This window comes from Salvelinus fontinalis, chromosome 28 (genome assembly GCF_029448725.1).
Source record: "Salvelinus fontinalis isolate EN_2023a chromosome 28, ASM2944872v1, whole genome shotgun sequence".
NCBI lineage: Eukaryota > Metazoa > Chordata > Actinopteri > Salmoniformes > Salmonidae > Salvelinus > Salvelinus fontinalis.
Window position 1 is genome coordinate 23,860,167 of NC_074692.1, and position 14,664 is coordinate 23,874,830.

Consider the following 14,664-nt stretch of genomic DNA (forward strand, 5'->3'; position numbering starts at 1 on the left):
CCACCGAAAAGGAAGCGATTCCCAAACCATCCTTAACAAAGCCATCACCTACAGAGAGATCCAACCAAATCATGAGAAAAAAGAAAGATAATTACTTGACACATTGGAAAGAATTAACAAAAAAAACAAGCAAACTAGAATGCTATTTGGCCCTAAACAGAGAGTACACAGTGGCAGAACACCTGACCACCGGGTCTGACCCAAAATTAAGGAACGACTCAGTGAGCATAGCATTCCTATTGAGAAAAGCCTCCAAAAGTAGACCTGGCTCTCAAGAGAAGACAGGCTATGTGCATACTGCCCACAAAATGAGGTGGAAACTGAGCTGCAATTCCTAACCTCCTGCCCAATGTATGACCATATTAGAGACACACATTTCCCTCAGATTACACAGACCCACAAATAATTTGAAAACAAATCCAATTTTGATAAACTCCCATATCTACTGGGTGAAATTCCACAGTGTGCCATCACAGCAGCAAGATTTGTGACCTGTTGCCACAAGAAAAGGGCAACCAGTGAAGAACAAACACCATTGTAAATACAACCCATATTTATGCTTACTTATTTTAACTTGCGTGCTTTAACCATTTGTGGATTGTTACAACACTGTATATATATAATATGACATTTGTAATGTCTTTATTGTTTTGAAACTTCTGTATGTGTAATGTTTACTGTTAATTTGTATTGTTTGTTTCACTTTTGTGTATTGTCTACCTCACTTGCTTTCACATGTTTCCCATGCCAATAAAGCCCCTTGAATTGAATTGAATTGAATTGAGAGAGAGAGAGAGAGAGAGAGAGAGAGAGAGAGAACAGAGCAATACTCAATCATGAGGCATCAAAGCCAAAGGAACTGAGTAACATTAAGAAATGCTATAGATGGAAGGAATGCAGTTTGGAAACCTACCAAAAAACAATTAGGCAACAGCAAATCCAATCCCTTTTAGACAACTTCCTGGGTAAAACGTTCCACTGCAATAGTGAAGGTGTAAACTTGGCAGTAGAAAATCTTAACAGTATATTTGACCTCTCAGCTTCCCTATCAAATCTAAAAATCTCAAATAGAAAACCGAAGAAAATGAACAACAATGACAAATGGTTTGATGAAGAATGCAAAAATCTAAGAAATAAATTGAGAAACCTGTCCAACCAAAAACATAGAGACCCGGAAAACCTGAGTCTACGCCTTCACTATGGTGAATCACTAAAACAATACAGAAATACACTACGGAAAAAGAAGGAATAGCATGTCAGAAATCAGCTCAATGTAATTGAAGAATCCATAGACTCTAACCAATTCTGGGAAAATTGGAAAACACTAAACAAACAACAACACGAAGAATTATCTTTCCAAAATGGAGATGTATGGGTAAACCACTTCTCCAATCTTTTTGGCTCTATAACAAAGAATAAAGAGCAAAAACATATACATGATCAAATACAAATACTAGAATCAACTATTAAAAGCTACCAGAACCCACTGGATTCTCCAATTACCTTGAATGAGTTACAGGACAACATAAAAACCCTCCAACCCAAAAAGGCCTGTGGTGTTGATGGCATCCTTAATGAAATTATCAAATATACAGACAACAAATTCCAATTGGCTATACTAAAACTCTTTAACATCGTCCTTAGCTCTGGCATCTTCCCCAATATTTGGAACCAAGGACTGATCACCCCAATCCACAAAAGTGGAGACAAATTTGACCCCAATAACTACCGTGGAATATGCGTCAACAGTAACCTTGGTAAAATACTCTGCATTATCATTAACAGCAGACTCGTACATTTCCTCAATGAACACAATGTACTGAGCAAATGTCAAATTGGCTTTTTACCAAATTACCGTACAACAGACCATGTATTCACCCTACACACCCTAATTGACAACCAAACAAACCAAAACAAAGGCAAAGTCTTCTCATGCTTTGTTGATTTCAAAAAAGCCTTCGACTCAATTTGGCATGAGGGTCTGCTATACAAATTGATGGAAAGTGGTGTTGGGGGTAAAACATACGACATTATAAAATCCATGTACACAAACAACAAGTGTGCGGTTAAAATTGGCAAAAAACACACACATTTCTTCACACAGGGTCGTGGGGTGAGACAGGGATGCAGCTTAAGCCCCACCCTCTTCAACATATATATCAACGAATTGGCGCGGGCACTAGAACAGTCTGCAGCACCCGGTCTCACCCTACTAGAATCCGAAGTCAAATGTCTACTGTTTGCTGATGATCTGGTGCTTCTGTCACCAACCAAGGAGGGCCTACAGCAGCACCTAGATCTTCTGCACAGATTCTGTCAGACCTGGGCCCTGACAGTAAATCTCAGTAAGACCAAAATAATGGTGTTCCAAAAAAGGTCCAGTCGCCAGGACCACAAATTCCATCTAGACACCGTTGCCCTAGAGCACACAAAAAACTATACATACCTCGGCCTAAACATCAGCACCACAGGTAACTTCCACAAAGCTGTGAACGATCTGAGAGACAAGGCAAGAAGGGCATTCTATGCCATCAAAAGGAACATAAATTTCAACATACCAATTAGGATCTGGCTAAAAATACTTGAATCAGTCATAGAGCCCATTGCCCTTTATGGTTGTGAGGTCTGGGGTCCGCTCACCAACCAAGATTTCACAAAATGGGACAAACACCAAATTGAGACTCTGCATGCAGAATTCTGCAAAAATATCCTCCGTGTACAACGTAGAACACCAAATAATGCATGCAGAGCAGAATTAGGCCGATACCCACTAATTATCAAAATCCAGAAAAGAGCCGTTAAATTCTACAACCACCTAAAAGGAAGCGATTCCCAAACCTTCCATAACAAAGCCATCACCTACAGAGAGATGAACCTGGAGAAGAGTCCCCTAAGCAAGCTGGTCCTAGGGCTCTGTTCACAAACACAAACACACCCCACAGAGCCCCAGGACAACAGCACAATTAGACCCAACCAAATCATGAGAAAACAAAAAGATAATTACTTGACACATTGGAAAGAATTAACAAAAAAACAGAGCAAACTAGAATGCTATTTGGCCCTAAACAGAGAGTACACAGTGGCAGAATACCTGACTACTGTGACTGACCCAAACTTAAGGAAAGCTTTGACTATGTACAGACTCAGTGAGCATAGCCTTGCTATTGAGAAAGGCCGCCGTAGGCAGACATGGCTCTCAAGAGAAGACAGGCTATGTGCTCACTGCCCACAAAATGAGGTGGAAACTGAGCTGCACTTCCTAACCTCCTGCCCAATGTATGACCATATTAGAGAGACATATTTCCCTCAGATTACACAGATCCACAAAGAATTCGAAAACAAATCCAATTTTGATAAACTCCCATATCTACTGGGCGAAATTCCACAGTGTGCCATCACAGCAGCAAGATTTGTGACCTGTTGCCACCAGAAAAGGGCAACCAGTGAAGAACAAACACCATTGTAAATACAACCCATATTTATGTTTATTTATTTTAACTTGTGTGCTTTAACCATTTGTACATTGTTACAACACTGCATATATATAATATGACATTTGTAATGTCTTTATTGTTTTGAAACTTCTGTATGTGTAATGTTTACTGTTCATTTTTATTGTTTATTTGACTTTTGTATATTATCTACCTCACTTGCTTTGGCAATGTTAACACATGTTTCCCATGCCAATAAAGCCCCTTGAATTGAATTGAATTGAATTGAATTGAATTGAATTGAGAGAGAGAGAGAGAGAGAGAGAGAGAGAGAGAGAGAGAGAGAGAGAGAGAGAGAGAGAGAGAGAGAGAGAGAGAGAGAGAGAGAGAGAGAGAGAGAGAGAGAGAGAGAGAGAGAGAGAGAGAGAGAGAGAGAGAGAGAGAGAGAGAGAGAGAGAGAGAGAGAGAGAGAGAGAGAGAGAGAGAGACTGATCTATAGTAGTTCAGCTGTGCCCCCTGCTGGTTTTGTAATTTGGGTCTGCAAAGGGTAGGGACTATGGAAATGGCCTGTTAACTGGTTTACCTGAATTGACATTGTCTGATTTAGTTGTAGTGCATTTAGTAAATTGCATGATTTTCATCTATTCAAGGAAAAGGAAATTCAACATTATGAATAGTAATTTCAGTAGTTATTCAACAGTATCTGCTTGGATAGTGGTTTCTGACGGATCTCAAATTAATACAAACCAATTGAACGTTTGCCAATCAGTACATTTTTATCCCAGTCAATTTTTACAGTAACATTCCTGGCTAGATTTTGACTGTAGTTAGCCTACCAGTCTTTAGTTTGAAAGACGTCACGACTACTGTTACCTGGATCTCTGATTGGTTCAGAGACTCTATCCGGGTACTGCGCTGGAACGAGCTAAAGGTACCAATATGGCGGAGGTAAGAGAGAAAACAGGGGAGAAGCATCAGATTTTAAATCGATGTTTAGAAAATGTGTGTTGCTAACTTTCTATTTAAATGTAATCAATTACATAGATTAAGATGTTTTTGTTCTATATTTGTGGTTTTGTGTCAAAATTGCCGCAAATATCCCTCTAAAATATGTTTGAATGTATACACCGATCCTTCACGACAAGGCCTGTTCGCTCTCAGCTGCTTTGCTAACGTCTACTGGGCAGACTCAAACGCCAATTTGATGTGGGAAGAAAAATAAATAGACTTGATTTGCAATTAATTGCGATTGTGTTTTTCGGTTCTTGTGTAAAAACAAAAACATCGCCTATAACTGGTGAATTGTTCACATTTTTAGGTTACCGTGTACAGAGGCTAAACAATAATTGTTTTTTATTGTCAATAAGGTTAGCTTTAACGCTAATTTCAGAGCATTGGCACTACACAAAACTGGATATAGGGGCCTTGATGTTATTTTGCGTGCCACATCCAAATGGTATCATATTGCTACTTAATATTCAAATTCTATAACATTAAATAAACCGCTGTGCGTTCGGTATGTGTTTTCAGGTTGCGGAAAAATGCTGCTCTGTTTATTTATTTATCCTGGTGGATATTATTGACAACGTCTGCTGTAAAAAAAAAAAAAAGATTTTCGAACGTGTAACAGTAATATTCACAGATTTGAAATTGCTTAATTGGTGCTATTATATTTTTGTTCTTCTAAACAGGCTTCCTTCGGGAGTTCGAGCCCAGGTAATGTCGGAATAATTTTTTAACTTGAATTTGAATGTGAAATTATGAATATGACATGTCCATTTTATATTCAGTTAATGTTTTGATACCATATGTATAAAATATTTATTAAGAAAGTAATTATTGTAAATTATGTAATTAATTGAATTATGCTGTGGGTGCGCCAATGGTATTGACAAGCAGTGGCATTGCCAGTTTTGCCAAGAGTATCTTAATTTATTTGCGGTTGTCCTTGTAACCGTGCCTTTAAACTGCATTCTAAAATAATTTTCACTCCACAGTTGGCTCTTTGTCGTCGGAAGATCATGACTTCGATCCGTCAGCCGAGATGCTTGTTCATGAATATGACGATGAGAGGACTTTGGAGGAGGAAGAGTCATTTGAGGGCGAGAAAAACTTCAACTCAGAGATAGCCGATCTAGAGAAGGTCGGTTGGCTATAGCTCCAGATTGTAACACCAGATAATGTGATTTAACCCAACTTTTTTTTACCATTATACTGGTAGTTACAGGTGTGACTATACAAAACATCAGCAGAGATTAACTAACCTTGCTTGTATTAGCGATTGGTGGAAACAGGAGTCTCGTAAAATGGATGCATCCAGTTGCACGGGGTCTGTTTGATTTGAGAAAATGCTCTGCTATTAAAATAATGTTGATCATTAAGTAATCCAACAATGTGTACGTCGCCACCTTGTCCATTTCAAGTCTTCTCTCATTAATTGAGACAGGTGTGTCCACCCCCAAAGTGCTGCATGACAGACGGCCCTGTCTCGATCAATGTGAAAAGACTTGAAATGGACAAGATGGCGGCATACACATTATTGGATTACTTCATGAACAAAAATATTTTATTTATTTTAATAGAGCATTTTCTGAATTCAAACGGACCCACTGCAACTGGACACAGGCATTTTATGAGACTCCTTTTTCCACGAATCGAGGACAAAGATGGTATCGCCAATACCAGGTTAGTTGGAAAAATCTCTGATAATGTTTTTTAATATCCACACCTGTAATTACCAGCATAATGGTACACATCTTTTCCCCATTAAATCACATTATCTGGTGTTACAATCTGTAGCTAGGTTGGCTAATAATATAAATGAATGTACTGTTTCCTTTCTTTTAGACAGGCATTGTAGTTGTCATTTTTATTGGAATATTTGTAATTCTGTCTATGCTTGAATTACCACTTACTTCCCTACTTCAATTAATAACATGTTATAGGCTGGGGGGGAAGCATAATGTATACATGACTATGTTCTGTGTTATTATGGAAACAGACACTGTGTCATGGAACTTTTTGGCTAACCATTCTTCACATAGCAGACATTAAATATTATGATTTTGATTGTAAAGACATGGTCTAATATGATTTCTATTTGTTGTAACAGGAGGGGAACATGCCCTTGGAGGAACTGCTGGCCATCTACCGCTACGAGGCGTCTGTCAGTACGGCTGCAGGATCCAGCATGGACAGCTCTTCTGGGGAGCTGACGGATGAACTGCCAGACATGACTTTGGACAAGGTGAGCAAAATTCAGTCCAATATCAGATTTGGTAAAGGGAATATTTAAAAAATGTCACCATGTACTGTATAGACAAATTTGTGGATATTGAAAGAGGTTTTCAGTCAAATGTATTTGTTATATCATCAGTAGGCCATCTATCCCAACTATTATTACGTTATACGTGTCTTACTTTTGTATTACCTCCAAGATGTGGTTACGACAGATATGAAACAAAACAAACTTGGAATTTTTAGGATCAATTGATCCTTGGCGTGTTACCTTCTAACGTTACAAATGGTGATTGTGTTCTTCCACAGGAGGAGATTGCTAAAGACCTGCTATCAGGAGACTATGAGGAGGAGACACAGTCCTCCGCTGATGACCTTACTCCTTCAGTCACTTCCCACGAGGCCACCGACTTCTTCCCCAGAACACTCAGATGTAAGTTAATTCACTTCAATTGCAACTTTATTAGGACACCTCAGGTATAAATAAGACATTGTCAGAGCTCAAGAGAGAGCAATTACAAAAGGCAGATTCATATAGTGCTTTATAGTGTAAAAGTTATAAGTAACTGCAATATTTTATTTATTAAAGCTGCAATATAACTTTTTGGGCGACCCAACCAAATTCACATAGAAATCTTATGTTTTTTGTTTGTTTAAAAAAAATGTGAATATCCAAAACATACAATATACTTGCAGTGAAGCCGCTCAACAACTACATCATACCAGTCATCCAACAGACTCCCATTCAGAGCGACACACAGAAGCATCCAGGGTCAATGCCCTGCTCAAGGGCACGTTGACTGATCTCCCACCAGGCCAAAAAACGTGAACCCAAACCTTCCAAGATCCCCCCCACAGTTCCCCAATAGCTGTCCCTCAACCATTCGAGACCCCTTCCAAGATCCAAGAAGAAAATTTTAAAAATACAATTAATTCCATTCCCCACCCCCAAGAATCCCCCCCCCCCAATGCACCAACGACCAAGAGAATTAACTAATGAGGAAAAAGAAAAAGAGAGACGAAAACAGCAAACAACAATGCAAAAGAAGTATTAAATAAATAAATACATTTAAAACAAAGGACAACTAAAATCATAACAGCAATGCCAACTGTATATGTTTGTGTGCATGTCTGGCACTATTACATGTATGTGTGTGTTCTTGTATGCGTTTATTTGAATGAGAGTGTGTGTGTATATGTATGTGTACAAACACCTGCATGGCATCAGCCTCAGGCAAACTGGCATTAGTTGTAAAAAATACTGCCCCTCAGTGTCATTCAAACACAATTTTTATTATGTTTTATTTAAAAAAAAAAAAAAAATTTTAAAATGTTGCTTATCTTTGTTATTTGTCATTCTCATTGAATGCAAGTCTAAGAAACAGTAGATATGTTCTATGTGAGCTATTTCTATGCTTCCTGTTAAGTTTTGCATCTTTTACTTTCGGTTTTGTACACCAGCTTCAAACAGCTGAAAATTCAATATTTTTGCTTATGGAAAATATATTTCACAGTGGTTTCGATGGTACAATGATTCTCTACACTATACTTGCTTGTTTTGTCACACACATTGAAATTAGGCAAACTATTAGAATTTTAGCAACCAGAAAATGTCACCGCGATTTCTGCATAGTGCATCTTAATGTTTCCCAATTTTAGCTAGCAGTATGCTTCATTGAAAACTCATAATGGCAAAAATACTGTCAAGTGCAGGTGTCATTATAAGCAAAAGCACAGTAACTTATTTATCTTGTGTTTTGTCAGCATTAATCCCCTCCCAAACATTCATACCATCTTTTAATATGACCTTATCTTGTCACGTGATGAGTTGATAAGCACAGGACGCCATTCGTATAGCAAGAATTTTAATGGGGCGTGCCCTTTCTGTCTTTGCATTGTCAGCTAACACTATCTACGACGGTGATAAGGAGTCAGAGTGTGAGGAGGATGGGCCAAGCCCCGAGGACTCCAGAAAGGTAAGAATCCTGTTCTTTTAAAGGTGACTTGATTTGAAGAGGATACAAGATGATGTTTCCCATAAGCACTAATTGGAGGTCAGTTATTTTACTTTCCAATGGTTACAGTTGTTTAGTAACCTTATTTTGGTTAACTGAACCTAGACCTGCATTTGGGCTTCAACCTAAAATAGGCCGATGGTGGAAACATAGTGCTGCATGTTCTGTTTTGAGGGGTAAGTCTGTTTGTATTTCACAGGAAATAATGGTGGGGTCGCAGCACCAAGCAGAGGTCCCCACTCACCTCTGTCACTATGGTGTTGATGAGAAGGGTGAGTGGAGGCTTTCTTACGAGGTTAACCCATAAACCTATTGTCAAAGTTGCATTTGACAGTCAGATATTTAGAAGTGTTTCCAAGTGTAATATTGCATAGTGTCTAACATTGTGATTGTCATCTGCCATTTTCGTACAGTATACGAAGATGATGACCAGTTGCTATGGACCCCGGACGTGTTGTCAGAGAGTAAGGTCAGGGACTTCCTGTGTGAGGAGTTGTCACGGGCAACTGACGAGAGGACAAGAAGTGACACAGCAGGAGCTCATGTGAGAGACAATGAGCAGGTCAGTCATCACTTTAAGACTCACTGGATGTCATAACATTAGATATGCTCCTGCTGCCATCTCAAAGTTGTTCACCTATTCCTCTGTCGTCTCCCTGTAGGCTCTGTATGAGCTTGTGAAATGCAACTACAATACCCACAAAGCATTGGAGCGGTATTGCAGTAATGTGAAATCCTCAAAGGGTAAGTTACCATTTTGAATGATTAGTAGACTCATAAATGTCACTCTATTGTGAGGGAAAATGACTCCTTGTGATTTTTACAGAGGAATCTCCGCCATGGTCTGAAGATGAATGCAGAAACTTTGAACATGCACTACAGATATACGATAAGAACTTTCACCTCATACAGAAACACAAGGTGGGACTCTCTCTGTTACTGATTAAAGGGTGGAGAAATTATCATAATGTTGATAGCTTCTGTAAGGATATGGACACTTTTTATTTAGCCTTTCTTTAAAAAGCCTGTGACACTAACTTCCTGTGTTGTAGAACTTTTCTCTTTATCATGTATTTCTGCCCTTCATCAGGTGAAGACACGGACTGTAGCTGAATGTGTGGCATTTTATTACATGTGGAAGAAGTCGGAGCGCTTTGATTTCTTCGTCCAGCAGAACCGCTTTGGCAAGAAGAAGTATAGCAGCTATCCTGGTGTAACGTAAGTGATTGTTCATTCTGCTCAACAGTAGTAACTGAGGTCTGAATTCATTGACAAATGTATGTAGACAGAGTTCCCTCTGAATATGATGAAAGCCTGTGTTTGCAGATTTTATTTTATTGTGCTTGCAACTACATGAAAGGAGTGGCTCATGGTTATTAAATGAGAATGTGTCTATGGCTGAGTGTGTGTTAACCTGGTGTATCTTCCCTCTGCCTGCAGGGACCTGATGGACCGGCTGGTGGACGAGGCGGATGGCCTGGCAGTAGACAGCTCCTCCTCTGTGTGCTCAGGTGGAGGAGGAGGAGGAGGAGGAGGAGGAGGGGTGAGGATGGAGCCCACCACAGAGCAGCAGCTCAGCCTGCTCAACTCCATCACTGCCAGCGACCTCACAGGTTAGTCAACAGGGTCTCAGATGTTCCACACTGCATGTAGCACAAACTGACCCCATCATCCTTGACAGGGTAACTATATTTTTCACAGGCCTGACTTCAGATCTAGTATTCAGTATGAACTTACAGTACACATATTATACACAACAATACAACTTTATACAATCTACATAAGTCCTAAAAACAATACATATGAAATCCACAGATAACCAAGTAGTTTATATATGTGTCCCCCTCCCTCAGCCCTGAGTAACAGCGTGGCCACAGTGTGCAGCCCAGCGGAGGTGAGCTGCCTGGACTCATACAGTTTCCCCCCTCTGGAGAGCCTCCACCGGGGGTCCCTGGCCCACGACGAGCCCCTGGGCTTTCCATCCAACGGAGGAGACCCCAACTGTCTCAACATGCTGGATGCTGGCTTCTACCACTCGGACGTGGGCCAGCTGGGTGGGGTGTGCGGGGCCAAGGAATGCGAGCGGCCCTCTAAGAGGCTCAAGTTGGCACTGCCCGACTCCTTCATCAACGATGTTTCTGTGGGAAACCTCGGAGTGGACTTTGAGGGGCGGCGGAAAATGACACACCACCGTATTACTGGCACCAAGATGGCAGTGTCCGTCACAGACTTTGGGAGTTTGGCGGGGAGCCCAACGGACTTATGGGAGCACACACACGGCATCACGCACAGCACAGCACGGCGCTCCAGTCAGAGTGACCTCCCACCGCCCCGCCCCCAGAGTTCCACTTTTAAAACCACCCTCCCTTGTGTACATAAGACTCACTCGCTGGAGAATTAGATTTGTATTTAATAATTATATATATGAATATACATTTATTTCATTTGTGAAATATGACATCAGTGATGTCTTTATCGTATAGAACTAAAAATCTTGATTTCTCAAGAGTTTATATAGCCATTTATTTTCTCTGGTCCTGAGATGTTTAATGTCCATGTTTGTGTAGAGTGGGGTCCGGCCCGAGGCTGCGGATAGACAGTTGTTTGTGTGCCCCCCCCCCCAAAGTTATCCTGTCACTCATAGTCAGCTGCCAAAACATCTTTGTTCTGGTTTCAAATGTAGTTTGTTCATTGTTAAAGTGGTACTTTTGATTGAATATCAGTGTTTACAGGTAATTATAGTATCCAGGCTTGGGCAAATGTTATTTTGTCTGAGATGAGTCTGGGGTTTGTATTTAATGCAACAATACTCATTGTTGTCGAGGCGTTGTAGGTTATAACTCGTTATAACCTCCCTCTCTGCCTTAGTTTTTTTCTCCTGTGGAAGCTTATTTTGTACTCAACCTGCTTTTCTCAGATCGTAACAGTCCAAAGTGGCCAAACCAGAGGAGAATGTTCTAGAAATGTAACAGTATATTATATGATCATTTCTCATTGTTCATTCTCGTGAGTTGTGACAGGTCAACACATTTTTAAGTTTAGAGACTATAAGGCTGAATCTAACACCCCAATAATCAGAGCAGCTTTATCTGTCCATCGGATTGTCTGAAACGTGCCCTTAAAAATCGCTCTTATTGCCCCAGAAATTAGCCTATATAATATCAATATTTTACTTTATTAAGGAAAGCGTTTTTTGGATTGGTATTAGTGTTGCTTTGAGATGTCATGTGTTCAGTTACAGTAATGTATATAGTTTCTACCCTATACTCTTGGCACAACACAAATCTATTTGGCCCAGGCAAGTTGTGCTGTTTGCATGTTTATCATGGAGTTTGTTGAGCTTGACCACTCGGCAAAAAAAAAAAAAGAGCAAAAGCACATTATTCTAAATTGTATCCCTCTATAATGAAACTAAAACAGCCTGCGTAAGATTGTTAGAAGTATTATTTCCTTATTTAAAAACACTTTTATGTAACTTCCACAGTACTGACTGGAGGATGCCTTTTATTATCCGGTCCATAAATGAATGTCCAGTTGCAGTCTAACAACAGCCTACTTCTATTTCTCTTGACTGAACTAACTAATTGTGAATTGTTGATTGTCGTGGAGTCATCACTGTGTTAATGAGTGCAGTAAAAGTGTTTACTTAATTTAACTATGCATTGTGAGTTGGATAATTAGTTCATTTTGGGGGTATTTAATTCTGAATGTCAGACACAGAAGTCCATAGATTTTTACATAAAATGTACCATCCAATAATTCACTATCCTGAGTGTGTCCTGTTGGGTTTCTTGCATATGATCATTGGTTTTACCTAGGTAGGTGTTATCTAGTCACTGTTTCTATGGCAAACATTGGAGACAACTGTTTGTTCACCTTGCATTGTTTCCCCAAATGTGGACAGTTTCATGTAAATAATTAGCTAATAGCCTTGAAAATGGCTTCATTGACATCTTAAACTTGTGAATCTGTGTTGATACAAAGACTTGAAATTGTATTCCTTGTAAAAAGGCAATGTGTAGATATGTACAGACATGACATGTTCTTACGTTTTACTGATGGACTTTGTGTTTGGATACTTTGGGGGGACAATGCATGCTAGCTGTGTGACAGTTCTTAAATGTACCACAAAAAGGCTTTACCTAAGACTTATTAATATATTATTCAATGTCGCATTTTGTGTTCTGTTGTCTGCAATCATACGTACAAATCCCATTTTGTTTCTCTTTTATCATTTTATTTTCACATTGCTGTCTTTGTCTTGGTGATAAAGGGATTGCTTCTGTAGTCCCTATTTTGAGAGATGGGTCTAGTCCAGAATCAAGCCCTTGTCCCTATCCCTTAGGTACTTGCATAGATCTGGTATGGTTGGATAAATATAACCAAAAATGGTATACCATATTGCTTATACCCAACAAATACTAACAGATACATCAAGTGCCTAGGGAGATGTACCAAATTATTGTTGCTCACCATCATACAAAGTGCAGATGCAGTGGGTGTGTCCAGGTGCTCTCTAGCTTTAGAAGTGCAGGGATATATTTTTCACCCAATGGTTTGTACAAAGACTCGGAAATACTGTCTGAATGTAAAGGCCATTGACTAGTAGATTAATATTTAGATTTTACAACCCTGTGCTGAAATCTCGTGATTTCATTGAGACTTGTGTGTAAGAAAGCACTAAACCAATTCCTTTTATATTTTGTATTGTGTTTTGAAGTTAAGGGGGGTGATTATAGCAGATATATATATAAAAAAATCTAGTTCTGTGAATAAAACCTGCAAAACGTGTATCCAGAAATAGACAATCAACACATTTACAATCAAATGTTAAGAAAATCTTTATTGTTTATAAGAATTGTACATAGACACTGAATTGTTTTTTTTCTTTTGGTTTTAAACATTTTGTATTTTCTGTTCTTTAATACATGGTGTATGGATCCAGAAAAAAAGATCTGGGAAATGTCTCAAGACTCTTGCTTTGACTTGTGTGACAGCACAATTGTGATTTTGTGGTGGATCTTTCCCTAAAATGTGTTACCCGTCCCCAACTTCTTCACTGACATCACTATGGTGGGTCTATACTTTATAGTTGCCCCCACAATTAAATTGGGGAGAGGACTGTGGATCTCCGTCTGTTCATACGTTAGTCATGTAACAGTTTAACTTTAGTCCGTCCCCTCGCCCCGACACGGGCGCGAACCAGGGACCCTCTGCACACAACAAGTCACCCACAAAGCATCGTTACCCATCGCTCCACAAAAGCCGCGGCCCTTGCAGAGCAAGGGGAACCACTACTTCAAAGTCTCAAAGCGAGTGACGTAACCGATTGAAACGTTATTAGCGCGCACCACCGCTAACTAGCTAGCCATTTCACATCCGTTACACTCACCCCCCTTTCAACCTCCTCCTTTTCCGCAGCAACCAGTGATCCGGGTCACGGCACCAATGTAACAGTTTAACTTTAGTCCGTCCCCTCGCCCCGACATGGGCACGAACCAGGGACCCTCTGCACACATCAACAACAGTCACCCACGTTACCCATCGCTCCACAAAAGCCACGGCCCTTGCAGAGCAAGGGGAACCACTACTTCAAGGTCTCAAAGCGAGTAACGTAACCGATTGAAACGCTATTAGCGCGCACCACCGCTAACTAGCTAGCCATTTCACATCTGTTACACTCACATGGGATATCTCAGACAGCAAAGGCCTGATTTTGAAGAAACATCGGTGAATGATCTCATTCCATAGAGATCCAGCATTTACAAAATTACACTGATTGGCCAGATGGTGGTGCTATAAAAGACTGGAAATGCTAACTTTGAAAGGTCACACCCCTCACCTTGTTTGACCTAAAACATGAAAGTTGGTACAAATAGCCCTCTCACAAGGAACACATTTGCCTTAGGTCTGCCGTGATGGATTTTCTGCCATTTAGAATTTTGTAAAAAACGCTACTCTTCTGGTACCGAATGACCGAT

At 39.9% G+C, this 14,664-nt stretch overlaps 1 protein-coding gene across 1 annotated transcript; it reads left to right on the plus strand.

The window, feature by feature from the left end:
* Positions 1-4,309: 4,309 nt before the first annotated feature.
* On the plus strand, positions 4,310-13,650 carry mier3b (mesoderm induction early response 1, family member 3 b). The gene is made up of 13 exons (XM_055887194.1): positions 4,310-4,379; positions 5,123-5,147; positions 5,429-5,574; positions 6,544-6,678; positions 6,978-7,101; positions 8,571-8,644; positions 8,883-8,955; positions 9,097-9,245; positions 9,346-9,427; positions 9,510-9,604; positions 9,774-9,901; positions 10,124-10,296; positions 10,537-13,650. The coding sequence occupies exons 1-13, from the start codon at positions 4,371-4,373 to the stop codon at positions 11,082-11,084; spliced, it is 1,761 nt and encodes a 586-aa protein (XP_055743169.1). The 5' UTR covers positions 4,310-4,370; the 3' UTR covers positions 11,085-13,650.
* The last annotated feature ends 1,014 nt before the right edge of the window (positions 13,651-14,664 follow it).